The 24,514-nt window shown below is 42.9% G+C and overlaps 2 protein-coding genes across 2 annotated transcripts in view; one reads left to right on the plus strand and one right to left on the minus strand.

Annotated features, from left to right (window-relative positions):
- NDUFAF2 (NADH:ubiquinone oxidoreductase complex assembly factor 2) overlaps positions 1-3,350 on the minus strand; it is a 78,982-nt gene extending 75,632 nt beyond the window's left edge. Inside the window, exon 1 of the mRNA XM_056848854.1 lies at positions 3,224-3,350. Within this exon, the coding sequence (XP_056704832.1) occupies positions 3,224-3,350 (127 nt within the window). The remainder of the gene's footprint in view (positions 1-3,223) is intronic.
- A 432-nt stretch (positions 3,351-3,782) lies between these two features.
- The window catches only part of ERCC8 (ERCC excision repair 8, CSA ubiquitin ligase complex subunit), a 62,764-nt gene continuing 42,032 nt past the window's right edge, over positions 3,783-24,514 (plus strand). Inside the window, exons 1-9 of the mRNA XM_056848386.1 lie at positions 3,783-3,897; positions 7,427-7,522; positions 7,686-7,787; positions 12,837-12,960; positions 14,131-14,212; positions 15,872-15,940; positions 18,846-18,912; positions 19,683-19,786; positions 21,054-21,178. Coding sequence (XP_056704364.1) covers positions 3,821-3,897; positions 7,427-7,522; positions 7,686-7,787; positions 12,837-12,960; positions 14,131-14,212; positions 15,872-15,940; positions 18,846-18,912; positions 19,683-19,786; positions 21,054-21,178 — 846 coding nt within the window. The 5' untranslated portion in view covers positions 3,783-3,820. The remainder of the gene's footprint in view (positions 3,898-7,426; positions 7,523-7,685; positions 7,788-12,836; positions 12,961-14,130; positions 14,213-15,871; positions 15,941-18,845; positions 18,913-19,682; positions 19,787-21,053; positions 21,179-24,514) is intronic.

Here is a 24,514-nt window from a genome sequence, read left to right on the forward strand (position 1 = left end):
TCATAACCTGTAGTATCTTGCATGTTTTCTTTCTGAAGCAATTTCATAATTACTTGACAAGCCACAAAGGTGCTGTCATTTATTGATCTGAATCACCCCCAGTTCTCCAACTGGAAAAGATAACAGAGAGAGAGTAACGTAAGATAATACAGAGAGGGTTACATAAGAATAAAGAGAAAGAACGGACAAATAAAATATAAATAAATTCTCTAACTACTCTATGCTCCTCAAAGAATCTGTGTGCCACCAATCCGTTCTCTTGCTACCTAACTGAGGATGCATCAGAATTCCCTGCCACAGCCGACAGGGATATTTGAGAATAACCTCAAACAAAAAGGAAACACTGATGATGCACAGAGCAGAGTAGTATGTAACTAGATTATTTTTATCACAGCTTAAATGCTAGCTTTCTCTTATGGAACAAGCACTGTAACATTAATTACTGTTTATCTCCTTACAGAATAACAAAAATTACAAACTTCTGGAAAGACACTCCTAATTTACTAAGGTGAGCCCATAAAGGTAAAGGTCCCCTTTGCAAGCACCGGGTCATTCCTGACCCATGGGGTAACGTCACATCCCGACGTTTCCTGGGCAGACTTTGTTTACGGGGTGGTTTGCCAGTGCCTGCCCCAGTCATCTTCCCTTTACCCCCAGCAAGCTGGGTACTCATTTTACCAACCTCAGAAGGATGGAAGGCTGAGTCAACCTTGAGCCGGCTACCTGAAACCAACTTCCGTTGGGATTGAACTCAGGTCGTGAGCAGAGCTTGGGACTGCAGCACTGGAGCTTACCAGTCTGCACCACAGAGCCCATAAGGTGAGCCCATAATACCAACAATATTTTTACAATAACACATCTAACATAAAAACTAACACAGCTCTGTTTTTGAAATTCTTGCAGGAAATCAAACAAATGTAGATACCATTTTGACAAAGCATTAGCGAAACAAGTTACCAAAGCCAGGCAACTCGTCACACAGCTGTATTATTTATGATAAGACTCTTATATTTACATGATGTGTTATTTATAAACTATGTTATTTTGAACTTTGGGAATCACAACAATTACACATAGCCATACCATCCAGGATACGGTTGTTAAGTTTATACGGTACTTTGCATTTGTTACTCAGGAATTTTGGAACTCACAACAATTGCTTTGGATGATACATTGATAACTAACATGGATGGTATAGCTGACAGTAAAAAGCTTGTTAAACAGGCAAGTTAGTCACCTTACATGTGCCTCTTTATTACATGGTGATTGCGCATTGTAATCAATACACTGACAATACCAAGCTCTATATTTCTCTATGCATATCACCTGACAGAGGTCTTTGGCCACTGCCTGACTGCTGTGGTTAAGTGGCTAAAAACGAACATGTTGTAAATGAATCCTGACAAGGCAGAGGTCAAGTGCTTTCCACATTTGACGGGGTCCAGCTGACCTTTGCAGACTCAGATAAGAGTTTAAGGGTTAATACCGGACCCAGCACTATTGCTGGAGAAGTTCATGCAGATGCAAAAACAACAACACATGCTTTCTTCTATCTTCATTTAGCCTGTAAAATGGCTCCCTACCTTGACTCAGAAGATCTGGCCATACTATAGTGACTTCAAGACTAGACTACTGTAAAGGACTCTACATGCGTCTGCCATTGAAGTCAGCTCAACGGTTCAACTGGTACAGAATGCAGCAGCTCTACTGCTATGAGGAGCTGCTGGGAGTATTTACATTACACCCATTCTGTAATCACCCATGGGTGACCTATCAGCCACTGGAATAAATTCAAGGTATTGGTTATCACATGCAAAGCCCTAAAATGGACGGCCTCTCTTGCTATGCACTGACATGACACCTTCTGAACAAAGCCTTTTCAGGATGCCACCCTCCAAATGGGTAAGAATAGCTGCCCATACAGGTGCATTCTCTGCTGTGCCCCCCACCTTGTGGAACAGCATGTCTGAAGAGCCCAGGAAGACTCCTATGCTTCTACCATTCCACAAAGTATAACATAATTATTCTATAAAGGCATTTTTACAAAGGGAATAAGACTATAGTTTTAACAGAATGGCTCGGGAAGATGCTTTTACAAATAAAACAGGACTGTACTCTATGCCACCATTTTATGGTACGGATTATCTGCTTATTGTATCAATTATGCAGCTCTTACTGCATTGTGTTCTAATTCTGTAATTCCATTCTGCGAACTGCTTGACATATCACATCTGATACTTTCTTGCCCTAATTCTAAATTTTGTAATCCGAGTCCTGCTTACACTGTGCATCAGGTATCTCATATTACACTATTTGATTGCATTGTTTGTACTGTTTAATCCACTTTGAGTCTCAGGAAGAAAGATGGGCTATAAATTAAATAAATGAAGGGGGAAGGAGCTGCTGGAAGGCAATACTAAGTAAGATAGGGGTCCCCAATGTGGTGGGGGGATGCCATGGTGTCTACCAACACCACCTGCTGCCCACCAAGTGTATTTGGAAAGTGGGCCAGGTGGCCACTAAAGATCTGATCAGCTATGCAGGTTAAAATAACATTTTTTCATTTGCAGCTTTCACTTTCCATGAAAGTGTTTGCTTTATTCCCTCCCGCCCCAACTTTTCTGTTAACTTATTGGTTGATTAATATGTAATCCATTTGTTAATTGGCTTATCCAGAAAGACATTTCATTGGTAAATCATAAGACAGAAATTACTTGATTGGTCAGATTTACTTGTGTATAGAGTCCATTGTTTTAACACCTGGCATTTCTATCTAGTTACAATTAATCTTTCCTCCCTTGACATTCCAGTCACTCTGGAGCCTGGGTCTGTTTATTACAACCCTGGAAGAACAAGCAATATCGTATAGTTATCTTTTCTGGAATTCTCTTCTGCCTGTCTTCAACTTCGAGATATATCTTTCCAGAGGCCCTCTGATTTTGGAGCTTTAATAATAACATTTCTCAACTTTTAACTCTTACAGGCCTGCTGCTTCAGTTTCCTAGCGGTTTTGAGCGCGTTCACGTTTTCTGTTGTGAAAAACGGCCCCGCCAAACTTGAATCAACACACGCCCCGGGAAACGACGACAACCAACTGATAACAGCAAATGGAAAAAAAAAGTCATAATAATAAGAAGAAGGCTTTCCCAATAAAATCGCGGGAAGTGTCTGAGATGGAATTATAGAGTGCACAGAGCCGGTGCATCCGCCTCATGGACCTCACCTGCCCACGTTTCGTGTTTCGAGATCCGATAATATTTGTTCCCCAGGTGGTCGACGCCCACCTGCTGCTTCTCTGGCCCGAGAGCCCGGAGCTTCAGCGCGCGCAGCAGCTTCCAGAGGCGGCTCATGGGCGCGCGGACCGAATCTCCTTCACGCGCCCTCCCCGGCAACAGCCACGCCCCCCCCGCGCGCGCCTCCCGTCCTCGCGGCGCAAGCCACGCCCCCTTCGTCGACCTCCAACCGCCCCCCCCTCTCCCTTTCTAGAGACGAAAAGCGAAAGCCTTCGAGGGAAACGCCAAGCTCGACCTGGGGCCGGTGTAGGCCTCGTCGCCTCTATGGTGAAAGCCCTCTATCTCTCGCGTTGGAAGGCGGGGGTTGGGAAAGCCGAACGCCACTTTAGACCGGAAGCGCCCTCAAGGAGCGTCCCGGCTTCGCTTCGGCGCGCGCGCTGTGTTGTCCCGTCCCTGTCCGATGATCAGGAGGGACGTCTTAGTAACGCGCCTTCTCATTCGTCAAGAGAACCGCGCGCGGAGCCAATCGGCGCTGAGAGGCTTGCGAACATGGCGGCGTTTCGGTCAAGTTTTTCCTCCTTCCTGTCATGTTGGGCTATATGGTTGCCCGCCAAGCAGGTCTTGACGACCCGCTGAGGTTACGCCGGGCTGAGTCTACCAGGAGGTAAAGTAGACTTTTGAGTTGCCCAGGGAAGAGCAGAACCTGGATTCGCTTTCTCTTATGCCTGCACTGGGCTTTCAGGGCTTTGACGTCTTGGGGCTGAGTCCACTTACATCTGTTGCTCCCAAGAAGTGCACCGAATAATATTCACTGATAGGGTTGCCAGGTCCCTCTTCGCCATCGGCGGGATATTTTGGGGGTGGAGCCTGAGGAGGGTGGGGTTTGGGGAGGGGAGGGACTTCAATGCCATAGAGTCCAATTGCCAAAGCGGCCATTTTCTCCAGGTGAACTGATCTCTATCGGCTGGGGATCTGTTGTAGCAGCAGGAGATCTTCTGCCACCACCTGGAGGTTGGTAACCCTATTCACTGAGGACTAGTGCGATGTTGGGTTTGGCAGTGAGAATATCTTTATTTAAGGTTCTGCTCACCTAGCCTTGAAACTCGTGGAGTGGCATTTTTGAATGCCTAGCCCTTAGGTTCAGCATGTATACAATTCTATGCACCCAAAAACTTTTAATGTAAATGCGTGTGTAAAGTGCCGTCAAGTCGCAGCTGACTTATGGCGACCCCTTTTGGGGTTTTCATGGCAAGAGACTAACAGAGGTGGTTTGCCAGTGCCTTCCTCTGCACGGAGAAAATTCACAGAGGGTAGCCGTGTTAGTCAATCTGCAGTAGTAGAAAAGAGCAAGAGTCCAGGAGCACCTTAAAGACTAACAAAAATATTTTCTGGCAGAAAATATTTTTGTTAGTCTTTAAGGTGCTACTGGACTCTTGCTCTTTTCTACTACATGAAGAAAGAACACATTGTTGCCTTTTGCAAAGCATGGCATGCTAACCTGAGGGTAAGGAAAGAGTTAATAATTTTTTTGGGAAGACCTGCTAATCAGATCTACTCAGAATTAAGTCTAATTTTATTCAGTATGGCTTACTTCCCAAAATGTGTTGTTAGCAAGCCTTAAGTGTTCTTTTAAATGTCTTTGTAGTCATATGTGTATTGAAAGTAAAGGCGGTGAGGATGGGGCTGGCTATGACCTTCCAGGACAACAAAAGGTGGCCATAGGCCAGGAGAAAGAGAGGTGGAGGTGCTGCAGTGGAGGCTGAGAGTGGTGGCAGGTGTGGCACAGGGCCCAGCCTGGCACTGGAACTGCAGAGTTGCAAGAGGCCCAGAGCAGCGACAGGTTAGAAGCCAGCCACAAGCTTGGCCCAAGTGCTGCCCGGAGAGAGCCCAGTGAGGAGCTCAAGTTGCCAGAGCAGCTGAGAGTCCACAGTGAACTGGAAGGGCAGAAGGACCAGGAGAGAGGTGAGATTGAGGGCTCAGGCCCCAAAGGCACCCCCACCCCTGCGAGGAGCACTTACCCGGGCAGTGGGTCATCCATGGAATGATGGCACACCTGTGTAATGAATCCGAGAACACTGCAAGTAGAAAAATGAAGGAGCAGAAAAACCTTGTGCACACACCAAGGAGGAACCCCTAGGCATTGTGACACCAGTCTTGTTGCCAAGAAATTTTGTAATCAGTGAAGACTTCAGCAAGCTTATCATATGTTTATTTAGTTATAAGTAAGTGCACTGGATTCAAAAAGCTTAATCCCAAGTAAAATTGCATAGTATTTCAACCATGCTTCGGTGAATGAAAATGAAGACAAAAGTAAACATTTGTTTGTGAAATGTAGACTTTTTAAAAAAAAATTCCAATATCAGTTCATTGATGACAGGTTTCATTTATCATCCTCAAATCATCCTCAAATAAATTTCATTTATCATCCTCAAATAATTTGTTTGGTGTTCTTTAATTTAGCTGCTGACCAGTTTTTATTTTTAATTTGGTTAAAGTTTCATCTGAGACTTGTCTTGTTTTTATTTTCTATTTCATGTACTAGCCAGACTCATGTTTCAGACTCATGTTTCAGACTTCAGGTTTTTGTATTTTAAAGACTGCATTTTCTAATTTTTTTCCTTATCGTGGCCTATTCCTAATCTCTTTAGACTTTCTCATAGTTATTAAAACATGACAAAAGTGTTGTAAGTGTATAAATAAATGTAGGGATAAGTATACATATGAACAAGCAATGACAAGAACTTTATGCACACCTATCTTATTTTTTGCTCCATAGGACGCATGTTTCCATAAGACGCACCTAGTTTTTAGAGGAGGAAAACAAGAAAAAAATATTGTTTTCCTCCTCTAAAAACTTGTCTTATGGAGCAATGCCCACTGGGCGCGTGCGCGTTGGGACGGCGTGAGCCAGCGTTCCACGCCACGACGGCCAGCTGGAAGGTGGGCGAGGCCACACAGAGCGAGCCGGTGCACGTGCCCAGCCGTCTCTGTGTGGTCCCGCCCGCCTCCCAGCTGGCCTTCGGGGTGGGGAACGCCGGCTCGTACAGTCCGGACGCGCACGCACCCAGCCGACTCTGTGCTCCCCACCCACCTCCCAACTGGCGGGGCTCACAGAGCCAGCTGGGCGCATGCGCGTCCAGACGGCGCAAGCCGGCGTTCCCCGCCCCGACGGCCAGCTGGGAGGCGGGCGGGGCGCACAGAGCCGGCTGGGTGCGTGCGCGTGGGGACGGCGCGAGCCGGCATTCCCCACCCTGACGCCCAGCCGGCTCTGTGCGGCCCCACCCACCTCCCAGCTGGCTGTCGAGCGGGGAACGCCGGCTCGCGCCGTACCAACGCGCACGCGCCCAGCCAGCATTCGCTCCATAAGACGCATGGACATTTCCCCTCACTTTTGAGGAGGAAAAAAGTGAGTCTTATGGAGCGAAAAATACGGTATTTTTTATGTCCTACATCAAAACATTCTGGTGTTAAATAATAAACTGTGGGTTCCATCTAGCTAGCTTTTTCACTCACTCTCAGCCAATTCTACCGCATCTAATTTTCACTCAATCTCAACCTCAGTGGAACAGGCTTCCTCGGGAGGTGGTAAGCTCTCCTTCCCTGGAGGTTTTTAAGAAGAGGCTAGATAGCCATCGGTCAGCAATGCTGATTCTATGCCCTTAAGCAGATGATGAGAGGGAGGGCATCGTGGCCATCTTCTGGGCATGGTTAGGGGTCACTGGGGGTGTGAGGGAGAAGGTAGTTGTGAATTTCCTGCATTGTGCAGGGGGTTGGACTAGATGACCCTGGTGGTTCCTTCCAACTCTATAATTCCATAATTTCCCTCCTTATAGTTCCCATTACGCATGGCTTTTGTCTGTACAGTTCCCATAATCTCAAACACAATGTTTTTTGTCATCAAAGTTGACCCCTTCCTCCCTTTTTTCATCTGTGGAAAAGCTGGCTAGATCCTACCCTTGTACTTCCACTAAGAGGTGCTGTAATACAATAATTGCAGAAAATACTAGGCACCACATTGAAATTTCTAGACACTGTGACTGCTTGGCAACTACTATTTGTCAAGTCCTGGCTTAAGCAAAGTGTAAGAACAATTAGCTCAGTGGATCTATTTGGAAGGCCCGGTAGATTCTGAACAACTAGAAGTGTTGTGTATAATATGTTGTTCATATTTGTTTGACTTTTTAATTTTGAAGGGTTTTGAGCTTGGAGTTAAACAAGGATAAAGATGTTGAAAGAATCCATGGGAGTGGTGTTAGTACTCTGGATATTGAACCCGTTGAAGGACGATAGTATGTATATTATTTTATATTTTATTGTAAAAGTTATTTTATAAATCACATTTAAAATATATTGTTCCCTAACTAATTTTGGACTAACTTAAGTGGTTTTTTAATTTTGCTTTTTTGACCATCCGGTGTTATCTAAATTGGATTGTAATTTGTTTCCCTACAGCATGTTATCAGGTGGTTCAGATGGCGTTATTGTTTTGTATGACCTAGAAAACTGTAGTGGAAAACCATGTTATACATGTAAGGCGGTTTGTTCCGTAGGCAGGTATGTATTCCTTATAAACGAAATGCTTACAACTCTGTGTTTACAATTATATAATAGCATAGTACTTCAGATTAGTATTTTGTCTCAGTAAACTGTACAAAGAAAATATTTTAGATAATATAGTATAACTAGCATGACGTAGTTCCAGGAGTCACTGACCAACAAGATTTAGTCCATGTCAGTGTTTCTGAAATTGAAACATTGATCATGTGAAGATCAGGGGACTCCTGCAGGTAGTTACGGTTGCAAATGTGCAGCCCAGAGATCACATCTGTCTCTTTCACAGCTTTGTAGTACTGAAACAGGATGAAGCCCTGGATTCCCTTGGCCTGCTTCATCATTGTTCTACTCTCACTTCACTGCTTCCCCACCTGCTGTGAAAAAGTGTGAGATTGAAGGGCAATAGGTTCAGGACAGCCAAAAGAAGCTGCATGTAGCACACAACTAATTTGTGCAAACGATGGCAAACGATTGCTTTGACTGTTTTAGAACAGTGGCATATCACAACTTTCTTCCTGCTGTTGCTGGGTTTCCTGTAGGCATCCAGATACGATACTGGACTGGTCTAATGCAGCAGTAGGCTTCTCGTGTTTTTAAAAGGGGGGTATTGTATAGCTTCAGATGGAAAGGGAAAGAGATGGGGGTGGGGAGGAGAGCCTCACTTTCTTTTCTGCAGAGCCATTAAAGAGAGAGCCATGATCTCCCATTTACAGCCTGGCAATCCTATCACCATGGTGGGTGCCAACAAGATTTCGATGAATCTTTGTTACAATGATAGATCAGCCAAGACTGACACACACAGAACAAGATTTCATGACTGGATGAGTCATGACTTGGGGTTTCTGGAATGACGGTTTTGGGTGCAACTGGAACTCTGAAAGGGAGCAGTGAGCTCACGGTGGTTCCACTGCAGTTGGTGTTGTAATAACAGGGATCTCGTAACACCTTAAAGACTGGCACATTTTATTCTGGCACAAGCTTGCATGAACTAGAGCCTGCTTAGTTAGAGCATGTGACAAAGGCGACTCCAGTCCATCGAGGGAATCCAAGTCTTTGTTAAAGCTGGGGCGGGGGGAGCGTAATGGACATTCCTTATGAGAAAGAATAAATGGACACAATCTGACATTAAAAAATGTAATATTCAGAAACCAGTTGGAGAACATTTTTGTCTTCCAGGAAGTACTGTCCTGGAAGATAAACGACTCCAGCTGATAACTGTGCTGAATTAGGGTTCATCAAGAGATTAGTGCAATCTGATTTTGATTAAAATTCTTCACAGAACATTTTCCTTGAGTTGGCCCCAAAGGGCTTTTGGCGCAAAGAGAAGGCATTTTGGCTCATGCATGGAGGAGAGGGGAATCTGCAGTGCATGCTGGTTTGCCTCCTTCCACCTGTAGCCTTTCATGCCACATTCCACTCTGTTCCTGTGATTCCCAAATCTCAGGGACAGCTTCATAGGAGCCTTCAGCTGTAGAGGGGAAGTGGAAAAGCCCTGTACTGCAATCAGCTCTGCTCGCAGATTCTCTGTATCGAACATAGTAAGCAGCGTTGTTTTGGAAGTGGGTGGTGCAAAGCTGTGGCTTTTGGATGTGAAGAATACATGACGCTTTTCTAACATACAAATAAGCACATAAGAAGAGCCCTGCTGGATCAGATAGGTGGTCCATCTAGTCCAGTATCCTGTTGCAACCAGTGGCCAACCGGTTCCTCTAAAAGGCCAACAACAGGGCATAGAGGCCGAGGCCTTCCCCTGATGTTGCCTCCTGGTATTCAGAGGTTTACTGCCTCTGAGTGTGGAAAGTCCCTTTAGTCACCACTGCTAGTAGTCATTGATATATCTATCCTCCATGGATATATCTAATCCCCTTTTAAAGCTGTCTATGCCTGTGGCCATCACCACATCCTCTGGCAGCAAATTCCACATTTTAATCACCCGCTGTGTAAATAGAAATGATAGTTTTCAGGTATGATACTCATCCCTTGGATTAGGTTCATTTGGGAGTTGGAAAAAAATACGTGGAATGGTTTTGCCAAAAGACTTTGCCAAAATGTGCTTGTGGGGGTTCTTAAAAGCTGGCCCACTGAATACATCTCTACTATGTGAAGTAAATTGCATTGTACCTTGTATCTGGATTTTGGATGTGCATTGATCAGTTGTCCATTATGAGAGGTGAATTGGTAGTAGTAATATTGGCTTTATGTTGGTATGGAATATTTACTGCCTCTGAGAAGGCAATAATTTTATCTGACACCATATTCAGGGTACTGGCAAACAAAAACAGATCTTAAAATGGAGATTTGGTTATAAGTGTACGTGTGTATGTTTTTTTTAATGTGTTGCTGCTCATATAGGCCCTGACCTGAATAGCCCAGGCTAGCCTTGTCTCTTCAGATCTTGGAACCTAAGCAGGGTCCAGCGCTGGCAAGTATTTGGATGGGAGACGGTCAAAGAATACCAGGGTCGTGACGCTGGGACAGGCAATGGCCAACCGCCACTGAACGTCTCTTGCTTTGAAAACCCTACGGGGTCACTATAAGTCAGCTGTGACTTGATGGCAAAAAACAAACAAACCCAAGCTCATATAGGGACTGTAGGGTTGCCATCTCCCTCAGAAAAAAATGTCCTGTCCCTTTAATAGAGGCTTAATGGGATGTAATTCACCGGGTGGTGTTATTTTTCTTCTTGCAAGGAAAAAGTCTCAGCTGTCCATTTTCACTCATCAAGCTTCATTTAAAGGGGCTGGACAGTTGGCAACCCTAAGGGACTGTGGGATGTGAAATAGCTGATGGGGCAGTCAAGGAAGCTGTTGCTAATGGGTATGTAGGGATCTGGTATGTAGGGTCATGGGAAAGGAAGGATGTTATTAAAAGGAGGCTTGGGGAATGGGAGAAGTATTGGTGAATGGGACAATCGGGCAAAGAGTTTGAATTCTGCCCAAATGTTGGGGGTTCTGGCAGTGTGGACAGTTAACTGAAGCGTCCTTATTCAGGTTGTCCACAGGCACTGTGCTGAACAGCAGATCATGTATGTGTACTTAGATTTAATGTAGTTCATTGTGTATGGTGGTATATTAAGTAGTGTGCTTAAAGTATGGCACATTCTATTCTGTAAAAAGGTAAAGGTAGTCCCCTGTGCAAGCACTGGGTCATTACTAATGCATAGGGTGACATTACATCACGACGTTTACTAGGCAGACTATGTTTACAGGGTGGTTTGCCATTGCCTTCCCCTGTGATCTATGCTTTTCCCCCAGCAAGCTGGGTACTCATTTTACTGACCTCGAAAGAATGGAAGGCTGAGTCAACCTTGAGCCGGCTACCTGAAACCGGCGTCCATCAGGATTGAACTCAGGTCGTGAGCAGCGCTTTGGCTGCAGTACTGCAGCTTACCACTCTGCACCACGGGGCTCCTCTTCTAATACTGTACAATTAAGTAAAAGCGAGACTTCCATTATAAAGATTTATGAGCTTGATGCCACACACTTTCCCAGCGGATAATATTTTTCAATACCACGAAAAATGGAGCGAGGGTCTGTTGCATCTTGTGGGCTTTTTGAAGACTGCTGGGTTAAATAGGAAGCTGAGTAGGTTCCCTGTCCAGTAGGTGGCAGTCATAGGCTGCTTTCATACTGTGAGGATTCTTCACGTAGCTGTCATCTTCTTCACCACTTCAAATGCAGAGCATGTGCACTGATGACAGAGCTTCCATGTATGGAGTGTTTTGCACACTTCCCTCCATCTCCCCCCCCCCAGTGTTTCCATTCTGCATGTGCTCTGCTGCAGCTCTGCATTAGGGGTTTTTTCCTGGCTGCCAGGCTAGCTCATTCCCTCTCCCCTTTTTTGTTTTTTTTTCTTCACACACACACACAATTGCTGTGTAATTGTAGGTCTGGAATAGAAATAGGTTTGGCTCTGTAGGTTTGGAATAGAAATAGATAGGTGGCAATTATCGAATTATTTATTTTTTTAAAGCTCTCATAAAGCTGTCTAATGGTACAGTGGGGGGAATGCAGGGAAAATGGTACCCACAAAGTGCTGGTGGCAACAGAATGTCGCCAACATGGGCAAGACCTTTGCAGGGGAGGAAAATGTTGTGCTTTTCTTCCAGGCAGTGTCCTAACATGCTTGGATAGCATTCTTTCCAAAACGTCTGGAGTAAATCTGGTTTAGCAGAGAGCGTGTTGAGGCTGCTGAAAACCTGGAAGCAGGACTGTTACAGTGGCACATTGTGTGGAAGCTCAAATTGCAAATATCCCCAATATTTGAAAGAGGAAACTGTTGCACCCTATGCTACCTAGCGCTTATAGCTTTATTTTTTGCCATCTGTGAGGCAAGGAAAAAATATACTTTGAAGGTAGCAAATATTCTGTAGTGAACAAATGCCATCTTTAGTTATTGCTTCCACAAAATCTAATCCTGAGCGTTACAGTTTCTCACAATTTTATTCAAACTATGAAAAAGTGTTATGTCTATTTTAATACTGAGTCACCCTGGTTGTTGGCAACACGAACAAAAATCTAGCATCTAACTGTAACCTAATTTCTCATAATGTCTGTATTCCATTAAAAAAAACCCACTTAACTGAATATTAGAGCCAGTATAGAACTAGCTAAGAAATGAATTCATCCGCCACTATTGAAATGGCATAAGGTTAACATATAAACAAGAAATGACAAGAACTTCACACGCATGCATTTTTGTGGCATACAACAAAACATTCTGATGTGAAATGATAAATAAGCTTTGTACATCTATGAGGATGGCCAAGAGCCATTACAGTAAAATTATTGCTGGAAATTCTAAGTGCAATAATGGATTAGGTACCTTGGCAACCTGGCATCTGGGATTTGTTGAGCCCCTTTCCCCCCTAGACTTCCCCCCTTATTTGAACCACCACTGAAGGAGGTTTTGTTCTCTCATCCCCCCCTTTCCCTTTACATATTTGCTTTGTAGGACTGTGGCCCTTAAAAGAGGTATACTCTTATAGGCTGGTGTATAGTTGTGACAAAAACCTGCCAGCCTAAATGTTGTCCTGTTATTGCATTGTAGAAGCCATCCTAACGTCCATAAATTCAGTGTGGAGACAGTTCAGTGGTATCCTCACGACACTGGCATGTTTACATCGAGTTCATTTGATAAAACATTGAAAATATGGGATACAAACACATTACAAGTAAGTCCTTGATTTAATTATGGAATCTAGCCATAGGAGGTGCTGCACATCTAGAATATGAAGAACAAAACATTCCTGTCCATCTCCATGTGAATTATGTTAAGCTGTTAGATCATTCATAAATTATTTTAATGATAATTCTGTTATTGTTGTTGTTGTTTTTATCCCGCCCTTCCTCCTAAGAGCCCAGATGTTCTCCCTCTTTGATTTTATCCTCATAACAACCCTGGGAGGGAGGGAAGGAGGGAGGCTGAGAGAGAAAGTGACGGGCCCAGGGTTGCCCAGTGAGCTTCATGCAGTACGTGCAGGTTAAATAATAAAAGCAACATTGATAGCATTCTAGTTCACCTTTTCTGTTGCAGCTGTATGATGTGAACTGTTGGCTGAAGAGCTGCCTATAAACAGCAATCGCAGTGGGATCAGATCTCACAATTAGCAGGTACCAGGAATGGAGAGTGCTACCGAGTTGGAGACGGTTTACTGATATACTGATCCACTTTGTGCCTCTCGAAACATATGCAGCTTTTCTGAATACCAGCTGCTTCCATCTACAGAAAGTTAAATTCAAATGCTTGTTTCTTTAGCCCAATCCATTAGTATGCCAAGGAGGCTTCATTTATTCTTCTGCTCATTTTCCTGCTTGCTACCTTTTTATTCTTGACAAATGGTGAATCCTTTAATGCAAGCTCCTCTCGTGGAACGTTTATGTTTATCAAATTTATACCCCACCACTCCCTCTGCAAGTGCTGCTTGGGGCAGCTTACATCAGAAGTAAAATACAATTCCAGAAACAGTCTTAAAATCAATAATAATAAATATATAACACAATTCCAAACCAGCTATATAAATCTCCTATTGAACATGGAAATGTTCATCCAACAGGAAAATGATCCAGTATTCTCTCACGTCCCCTGCTATTACCACTTGCTATTTTGTTACCCTTTCTATGCTAATAAGATTAGAACAGTTTAGGATTCTACCTTGCAAAGACAAAGTTTTTCCATATACATTTTGACAATGTTTTCAGGATTGACGTTTGAGAGTCTTATTTGCTGCCACACTGGCTGTGCATATAGTTTTTCAGTGGAGGAGCAATTGTAGAATAAAGCTTTAAAATCCTTATGGTTTGGATGGGGGTGGAAGCATAATAAATTGTCTTTCAATTGACAGCCTGCGGATGAGTTTAATTTTGAAGGAACAGTATACAGTCATCACATGTCTCCTATTGCTACCAAGCATTGCTTAATTGCAGGTTTGTATATGTTTTAAACACCTTTTCCAAGGTAATAATTATTCAGAATGAGTGTCTTCATTTTTCTGTAAATGGGTAAGCAGTTTGTTTATAAGTTTGCGTTATACCTTAAGCCAGAGCTGATATCCTGCCTTATGTGTAATTAATAAGATTTTAACATATTTGTATTCAACTTCCACTTTGTTTATTGCCCGTAACCTTCATGGGAAAGCATTTGTGCTAATATAAAAGATATTTAGCCACGGAGACTGAACATGTGGGATACTATTTTTGACTCTTCTAGAGCAAAGCTTCTTAACTGTGGATCGCAACCCCATATGGGGTCGCGTAACTGAATGTGGGGAGGGAAGGCAGCATGGTACAGCCCGATCTCGTCAGATCTCGGAAGCTAAGCAGGGTAAGCCCTGGTTAGTATTTGGATGGGAGACCACCAAGGAATACCAGGGTTGCTATGCAGAGGAAGGCACTGGCAAACCATCTCTGTTAGTCTCTTGCCATGAAAACCCCATAAGGGGTTGCCGTAAGTCCGCTGCGACTTGCAGGCACTTTACACACACACACACACACACAAGTGAATGTGGGGGTCGCAAAAAAAATTAATTTAAAAGTAAATTTCTTTATGTTTTATTATCAGTAAATGTTTGAGTTGTATACCTATATACCCGGGGTTGCGTAAAAATTTCTCATGCAAAAAAGGGTCATGAGTGGAAAAAGTTTAAGAAGCCCTGTTCTAGAGTATGCTAGAAGCAGCTGAATTTTTGTTCATGATGTCATTCTGTAACTAGACTCCTAAAGGTCAGTATTGACCTTGCCTGTGCTGCCAATTTTGTTAATTTTAGGAAATATCTTGAAGTGTGGGACAAAGTGGTGAGAAAAGGAGACTGGGAATCTTACTCTGAGACCATTGGAGCATACAACCATCATATTTATGGCATGCCTGGGCATTTCTAATTATTTTGTAAATGTAAGATAGGCCTGTCATGTTTTGTGGTTTGAGTGGCAGGTATCAAGTAGCCCTCCAGAGGATAGGGGGAACAGTGCCTGGGCTTGCCTGACTCCTCCCTCATCTTTTCCCTAACGTGTCTTAAAGGTCTTTGTAAGTCAGATACTTTTCCCACAAGATAATACTTCATAATATAAAATCATTTTAGCAGGAGTGAGTCTGTCGCTTTAAATATATGTATATTGACTGTATAACTATATCAGAAAAAGCATATCCCTTAAATAAACTTTAAGACATCAATATGTTTACTTATTCATTGTTGAAATTCAGCATTGTTTGAAGATTCTCAGTTTTCTAAGTCAGGGATGTCTCAAATTAAAGTTGGCATTTTAGTTCTAAGAACTTTTGCACACAATTTATTTTGGCACCTCCAAGTAGTGCATTTAGCAAGCACATCTTTGTGTTAATTTGTATAGAAATTTTTTAAAAAGGACATCTATTCACTCTGGAAAGTATACTGAATGGAGATGCAACTATTTTGAGGCACTAATTTATTAGAGCAGTTGTTTGGAATGAAAAATCTACATGATGCACCTACTTGAAGGCAATGTATTCAGTATAATATACTTTTTCTGTGTGCTTCTTATTGTCTAGAATATTAATGCACTGAGTGTTCGTTTCTTTGTCTGATGCCTTTTTTGTCCTTTCTGTTACAGTGGGTACCAGAAGCCCCAAAGTACAGCTTTGTGACTTGAAGTCCGGATCTTGTTCTCACATTCTTCAGGGTACTTAGTCTGAAACGTAAATGTCAGACAGTAATGACTTTGAGTAAACCGCACAATGTAAAGAAGTGTTCGGAACAATATATAAAAATGTGACTGATGTGTGTAGTGCCAGTTGTGAAAATGACAAATGAGAAAGGCTTTTTCTGTGTATTGTTATGGTGTGGTGGGCCAGGAGAAACCAGAATTATTAACAGTGCTTATAAATAACCGTGTATGTATTTTATTTAGCCACTTTTCCATTTTATTTAATCAGTTTTCCATAATTAAAATAGTCAGTGGTTCAGTGTTCTTTGCAAACAGAGGAATATGCTATTTTACGTTAGTCAAACCCTTCTGGGTTATTCTTGTTTCATGCATTTGCCTATGTGCAATAAAAGATGATTTAGGTGAGCCAAGAAATGAAATTTTTAAGCCCGGAAAACAAGTCTTGATCAAGAGTTAAAACAATGCAGCTAAACTTGTGCAGTTCCATAATTATTTCTATCCCTGGGAAGGAACTCAGGTTTTCCTGTCTGCATGCGTACACACACCATGTAGTACACAAGTTGCAGTACTCCTTTCCATAAACCCATCTTACTTTCTGTAATGTTTTATATTTATGTAACAGGGAAAGATTTGGATCCTATGCTGTGCAAGCAGTACTTCTGCTCATGTGAGGGGTTTCTGCCAGACCCTATATAGTCTTCATATTATTCCTCAGGGTCCGTCTGTTCCCCATCCCATACACCAGCATTTTGGGGAGTAAAGCAGCGGGCAGGGAGAAGCAGGAAAAATTATGTCCTGCCAATGCTGCTGTACTCATACTATATGGAATCCAACTGAAAGAAGCTGAAATAATGAAATAGGAATTATCCTCTGGACTGAAACTCATGGGAAGCAGCTGGCAAAATGTATGGCAGTATAAACATCCATTTCCACACAGCTGCAGTTTAAGGGTTGTTGTTTTTACTGCTCAGATAGACTGTTCCTGCTGCTTGATTTTTTTTACACTGAGAGAAAAGCTTGATGTGATGCCATGTGTGTGTGTTAAGTGCCGTCAAGTCGCCTCCGACTCATGGCGACCCTGTGAATGAAAGTCCTCCAAATAGGATCCACAAATAGCTCTTTGGTTTTTGCTTTTTAATTAAAAAGGAGCCACAGAATGCCGTGACTCAGATATCAGAAAATTAATCCTGTCCCCCTGTACCATTGTTATTATAGTCTCTCTCCCACACGCATATACCTCGGCTGCTGTTTCCACGCAGGGACAAATGTACAGGTGCACGCACAGTGCTTCTGTGTTCTTCCCTGTGAAGCAAATAGCAGTCCTGAAGGACTGGTTGAGATTATGAAAATGGCATCGAGGGGGAGTTAACCTCTCCTTTCATGCCGTGACCTCAATCCAAATTGCCACCACCACCCCAAGAATTGCTGCTATTTAAAATATTCACAGGTCTCCCGTCGTCTAATCTTGTGAAGCCCTCAATCAGCTCAGAATCTATAGTGTAAAAAACAACAACCACAGTGGCGACAAGTCCCTGCCGATGGCATCGCTCTCAGGCCTCCCCTGCACATGCATCACAATGAAGTGGTAGTTTCCCAAAATGACATACTGCAGTGTGCTGCTTTAGGCTGACGGGGGATGCGTGCCGCTTTTGAAAAGCTGCCCTGCATTAAAACCAAACTCCGCACAAATAATAAGCACACTGGGGAGAAAGTTTCTAGCCCAGCCCCGTTCCCTTTTATGTTTTGTTTTCTAATTACAGGAAGTTTTTTTATAATAGACAGGGAAGCTGTCAAAAATGCAAACCTCCACTTTCCGCAATCCAGTCAGTGTTACCATCTTAGCACTACCTGATTGTGCCGCTTGATTAGACTTTAATGTATTGCCTTTTTCTAAGAAGCAGGCTAAGTGATAGATTTTTACAGCATTCAAGCTGTGCAGGCCGCTTTCCTTGCTAAGTCTTCCAACAAGTTTTCTGACTTTTGATCTCTTCCCACCCCCCACCAAAAAATCTTAATTTTTTAATCTTAGTTAACCAAAAAGAATGGGGGGAATCAAAATGTGCCATTGTTCTAATACAGGTAGAGTATCCCTTATCCGGACATCCCATATCTGGACTAATCCGAAAACTGGACCCTTCGAGCCAGCATGCAGGCAGGTCTGTGCTGCCAGCTTTCAATGTTTCCTCTCACCTAAAAAAATAAAATAATGCAGTGTATTCAGCATCGTAGGTGTAGACTGAAAGCCTGCCATTGTGAGTTTCTTCGTTGCTGATCTTGTTTAACAGCTGATACTGGTATTCTGGTTCGATAGTTACATCTTTGCTTTCTTGTGGTTCAATGTACATAAAATTATTATAGATATTGTTTAAAATTACATTCAGGCTATGTGCATAAAATGTATATAAAACATAAATTAATTTGGGTCCCATCCCCAAGATATCTCATGACGTATATGCAAAAATTCCAAAACTTTCCAATATACGGAAAGATCTGAAATACGAACCACTTCTGGTCCCAAGCAGTCCCAAGGATAAGGGATACTCAACCGATATCTGTAAATAGCCTTTTGAAGCCGGTTGATGTCCCCTTTCAGGTTATACCTAAATGAGAGCGCCAGGTTTGCCCAAATCCAGTTAACACTGATGAGGTTGTGTAATGCCAAAGCAGCCATTTTCTCTAGGGGAACTGATTTCTATCTCCTGGAGATCAGTTGTAGTAGCAGGAGATCTCCAGCTACCATCTGGAGGTTGGCAACCCTATACATGTCTGTGGCTTATTTGTGAGTATAAGATGACCCCCCACACACACTGTTTTTCTTGACGGCACTCCTGGGGCTGGGAACTAGTTTTCCTTTTCAGGTAAATAAAGTATGTACTGTATTGCATACCTCTTAAGGGTTCCTGTGCCTTCATATTTTCAGGACACAGACAAGAAGTACTGGCGGTATCTTGGTCACCACGTTATGAGTACATCTTGGCAACTGCAAGGTAAAAAGGGAGCAAGAGGAGAAAAAGAGATACTGAATGCTGGTTGTTACTGATTTCCAGTACTGGAACTTCAACTGTGTAAAATACTATTCCTTAATAAATGCTCGTCGCCAGGGAACACAATGCACAATGTGCATTCTGTTCCAAGCTACCCTTTTCAGCATGCATGCCAGTGTGCATTATGCGTGCTTGTGAAAGAGAGGGGTGTGATACTTGCACATAGGTCACTCAGGAAGTCAAATGTGAGACTGCTTGGACAAATATCCCATTAGTGTTCTCCAAGAGAGAGAGAGACGCTGATTTCAATATTGATTTAATGTGTCATTAAGCCCAATACAGTGTATGTTCTTTGTGTTGAATTAAATGAAAAGCTAGTTTTGTTTTGTTTAGCTGGAGAGTTATTTAGCAGAAGCAGCCACAGAATGAGTCCAGTTGTGCTACAGTTTTAAGCAACACTTTCTTGTTGCTCTGAATCCAGTCTAGCCTCAGTTACTAAACAGAAACAAGGTTGTCTTAAGTCCCCAGCTAGCCCCTTGCTGAAGATACAGGATCAGCTTAACTCTTTTTCTATTGCCTTTTCGTTTTAGTCTAAGAGAGCTGATTGAAAATGCTACAACCTGAGCCAGCTGACTGCTCCACTTTCTCTCCCTCACTTTACAACCCGCCTGGTGTTTTCAAGCTGTCTTACCCATGAGACACAAATCTTATTGGCCCCTGCAGTTTCCAATAATTTATAACTGTTAGGGCATCACAGTTTTTTCTTCTTTTAGTGCTGATAGTAGAGTGAAATTGTGGGATGTGAGGAGAGCATCTGCTTGTCTAATTACCCTTGATCAACATAACGGGGAGCAGTCAAAAGCATCTTCTGAAGCAGGTAATATAGTTGCACAATACCAACTCAACAGGATTGGTATTTACATCCCTCTCTCTTACTTCATTGACTTTCTGAGGCAGGCAGATTTCACGTCAAATGGTCCAGAATCTGTAATTTAGTCAGGACTGAAAGCAGCATAAGGAACTTTATTTTGCTTTTTAAAGCTTTCTTTGCAGTCATGTGGGCAGAAACTTTGCATAATCCAGATGGCACTGAACATTTCTTAATCTAATTTGAATATGGTACATGAAACAAATTATAATCATCTCCCAACAGAATCAATAGAAAAGGCTTGACTTGGCCTGAATTATTCCCTTCTGTATCCCCTGTCCTGCCCATTACAAAAGGTATGAGTTCTGGCATAACCAGAAATCTGCAATCGTGCTGTACAATGTATAAACTATCAAAAGCAAATGGCAACTATGGCCATAATAAAAAGCAACTGCTTAAATACTAAAGGTTTGTGGTTAGATAGAATTCCTTATATATTTCGACATATTTTGTAACATTTGTATAATGTTGTAGCATGTATTGTTGGTATATTAAAATGTTGGGCTTGGTTAGGATCTTAATATTTAAGCAATTGCTTTGTATTATGGCCATAGTTGCTGTTTGCTTTTGATAATAACCAGAAATCTGGCACATCTCATTTGCTTGTTTGTTTTTGCTGCAACACACTATAACACAGCAGCCTCAGTGGAATTTCTACCTCTCAGGGTGATTGCAAGAACTGCAGGTTTGAACTCATGAGAGTTTTGAACTCATGCAGCGTTTTGAACTCATGAGAAAGCACTATACAAATGCTAAATATCACTATTAAAGGTAAAGGTAAAGGTCCCCTGTGCAAGCACCGGGTCATTCCTGACCCATGGGGAGACGTCACATCCCGACGTTTTCTAGGCAGACTTTGTGGGGTGGTTTGCCGTTGCCTTCCCCAGTCATCTTCCCTTTACCCCCAGCAAGCTGGGTACTCATTTGACCGACCTCAGAAGGATGGAAGGCTGAGTCAACCTTGAGCCGGCTACCTGAAACCGACTATTAATGATTATTAAATTAATTATTAATAAATATTAAATGACAGTCATTTGGTTTCATTCCTGGCAACAAACATTGCTGGATTCTAGAATACTGGGGTGGGGGGGGAGGTGACAATCTTTTTCAAACACTAAAGATGCAATAAAATGTAACCATGAAATGTTGTTATATAATTACACCTCTTGGTTTATTGACGTGTACACAACAGGAATCGTTTGTGTTGTCTTGACAGCAAATACGGCCCATAATGGACGAGTTAATGGCTTGTGCTTCACGAGCGACGGGCTTCACCTTCTCACCGTTGGCACCGATGACCGCATGAGACTTTGGAACAGTTCCAGTGGGGAGAATACACTGGTAAGATGTTCTTATTCACAATGTCTTATTCATCAGACCATCAAAGTGGTTCTGTTCAACATTTCACTTGTTCTGATTAGTGAAATAGTTAATAAACCTGCCTTTCTCCCAGCCTATCTGATCCAGTCCATGTGGGAATATGTTCAGTGTCATTTGCATCACAGTGCTGTTTTTCCTCTATGTTAAGGTGATTACTGCAATTATACTAATATATCCCACCCTTCACACGAGATAGTCAAACATAAGACAGGAAGGCTTGCAACATGTGTAGGGAGGACAGGTGTGAGGAAGGAAGACAGGGAAAACAATATGTTAATCTTGTATTGCAACTTGATTATTAAGAAAGATAGAGAATAAATGTCATATAAAAATCTCATTAGGATTCTGTGGCAAGGAAGTGGCGGTGGGGGCCTCAGGAGGCCAGCCTGCCAAGCCAAAGGCAGCACCTGCTCCAAGGGGAGCCCGCCCCGTGCCAATCAGCCATGGAGCGCAAGAGCGAGGGCAGGAGTTCCACCATCAGGAGGCTTTTGGCTAGGGAAGAGGCAGCGACGGGGTCTGGCCAGCCCAGTGGAACCCCAGGCCCCGGGGGGGGGAAGGGTGTCAAGGCAAAGAAAGCGTTAATAGAGGATCGGAACTCAGAGAAAGGCGGGGGAGAGCTGGGCCTGACCAGCGTGGGTATAAAGGGAGATGTGGAGGGGGGCATAAGAGGATGGAAGGAGGAGAGACGGGGAGAGGAGGCCAAGCTGGCTTGGAGAGGCTGAGAAAGCCCAGGCAAGGGAGGAAGGGGAACCAAGCGGAGGAGGAGCTGTGGCCGTTGGTGGGAAAAGGGGAACAGGATTGTTCCATCCTACCTGCTCCTTCCCAGCACTGCAAGATGTTATTGTAGGAGTTTACTTGCACTGCATTTGGGATTTGCAGAGTTTCAGAAAAACAGAACCTTTATTGGCATTAACAGTAACAAAACAAACATGTAAAGCAGCTAGATATGGATCTAAAAAAGAATAAATACACAGTTCATCGGTAAATATTATAATAAACAATTAAATGAGGGTTCCCCTCCTTCTTTCTCCCTCCTTTAGGACCTTGGCCAGGAACTCGGCTACTTGAGTGGTAACTTCAAAGCTTTTGTCATCCAATAAATGGGCTATGTTTCCAGTAGTCATTGCAATAGTAAATTGAGGAAGGGAGCTAATTAAGCTGCATCGAAGCTGTGTGAAAAGTGGACAGTACAAGCGAATATGTTGTATTGTGTCAGGTTCTTTGCATTGACACCTACAATATCTTGCTTCACATGGTATTCCCTTGTATCTACCACTAACAACAGCTGAAGGGAATATATTAAATCTGGCCATCAAAAATGCTCTACGGTGAGAGGGTATAGTTAAGTTAAAAAAATACTGGGCCATAGAGTTCGTTTGATAAAAAAGGCCTAAAAAACGAGGGGAGCAGATACCTTCAGCACCGGCTTTTATTATTTGGGAATCACTGTCCCATATCCTTTTTTGGATTGACCTAAAAATATATAATTCACTGGAATTGGACAAGGAATCAAGATCAATCCCGAGTGATCTGATCCTATTTAAGATAAGCCGAGACCATCTAGAAACAGTTGAGTCAGTATGTAAAGCTGCCAATAAACTACTTGGGGGGGATCGAAAATGAGAGCGTAACCAGTATTTGATAGTAGTGATCCAAGCACCAGATTCTATCGTGTGCAGTCCCAGCTCAGCGCACAGAGAGAAATAACAAACAGAGTTTGTGACGCCAAGGATGCGTCTCAAAAAAACTGCCCTGAGACGCTCCACTTCTTTATTAAAACCCTGGATCCAAACTGGGATTCCATACAAAAGTTGCGGAATCACAGTGGCTTGGAAAATCTGTAAGGCGGCCGGAACAAAATGGTTACCCTTCTTATAGTAAAAACGAGTTATTGCAGCCATCTTATTTTTGGCCAAGGTTAGGGACTGATTACGGTGTGCAATCCATTTTAAATTATAATGAAAAGAGACCCCCAAATATTTGAACGTTTTCACTTGTTCGATTTCTCTTCCCTCAATTTTCCAAACTGATTGCTTCCAAGTCTTAGAAAAGATCAGGATCTTGGTCATCAAAATTAATAGATAGAGAATTCTGTTTACAGAATAGGATAAAAGAAGCTAATAAACGTTTAAGACCCATCTTTGAAAGGGATAGGACTGCTGCGTCATCCGCATATAACAGAATAGGGACTTTCTCAGAGCTTAGCTTAGGTGCATGACCATCAGTATTAGCTAAAAAAGCAGGGAGATCTGAAATAAATAAATTAAATAAGGATGGTGCCAGTACACACAGCCTTGCTTTACGCCCTTTGTCACCGGGATTTTTTGGGTTAAAAGGCTCCCCTCATCGAATCTAACTTGACAGGTATTGGATGTATGGAGGTTACGTAATAAAAACAAAAGGCGTTGGTCAAGGCCCATATGGCATAGTTTCTCCCATAAAATCTGTCTATCGACTGTGTCAAACGCTCTTTGAAGGTCGATAAAAGCAACATATAACTTTCCTCTAGGGAACTTAAGATATTTTTCTGCCAAAAATGCAAGAACTGTGCAATGATCTGTTGTAGAATGGTTAGGTAAAAATCCAATTTGCTCTTTCCCTGGGAGATTATGAAGGGCCATCCATTCAGATAATTTCTTGAGGAGATGCTTGGCATAGAGCTTTCCTATAATAGACAAAAGACTAATTGGTCTGTAATTTTCTGGTTTACTGGGATCACCTTTCTTAAACAATGGTATTATGATAGAATTCAGCCACGAATCTGGGAGGATACCAAATTTGTCTATAAGCGTGAAGAGGTGTGCGAGTGGCGGGGCCCACCAATCGGAATTACTCCTTAGGAGCTCATTTGCAGAGTTTCCCCTTTCTGCCCAATGCGAGTCCCCTGTGCAGGAAACACGGTTACATCTTATCGAGTAATGGGAGGATTGAAGCTTGTATATAAGTTTCCCCATAGTGGAGGGGGAGGCCGCTTGTTTCCATAGGTGCTCAAGAGCCAGATAAAGGATGTCACAGCAGCAGATCATTCCTAGATCTCCCACTGACACATCTAGTTTGGCCCTGATTGCTTCTCACATCAAGGGGTACCCGGGGTAAGTGATGGTATGGGAACCTACTTCAAGGGCTGGGTTCCACCCCATCCATTGCTTGCTTGTCCCTGCAGCTCCAGTTACGGCTGTGGAGATGGGATATCGGATTAATAATTTGTCCTCATGAACAATTTATGCTGTAAAAGCACTGGCTTTAACTCCTCTGTTGTTCATATTAGCACCACTAGAATGAGGAGGAATATATGTA

Source organism: Euleptes europaea, chromosome 4, assembly GCF_029931775.1.
Source record: "Euleptes europaea isolate rEulEur1 chromosome 4, rEulEur1.hap1, whole genome shotgun sequence".
NCBI classification, from domain to species: domain Eukaryota; kingdom Metazoa; phylum Chordata; class Lepidosauria; order Squamata; family Sphaerodactylidae; genus Euleptes; species Euleptes europaea.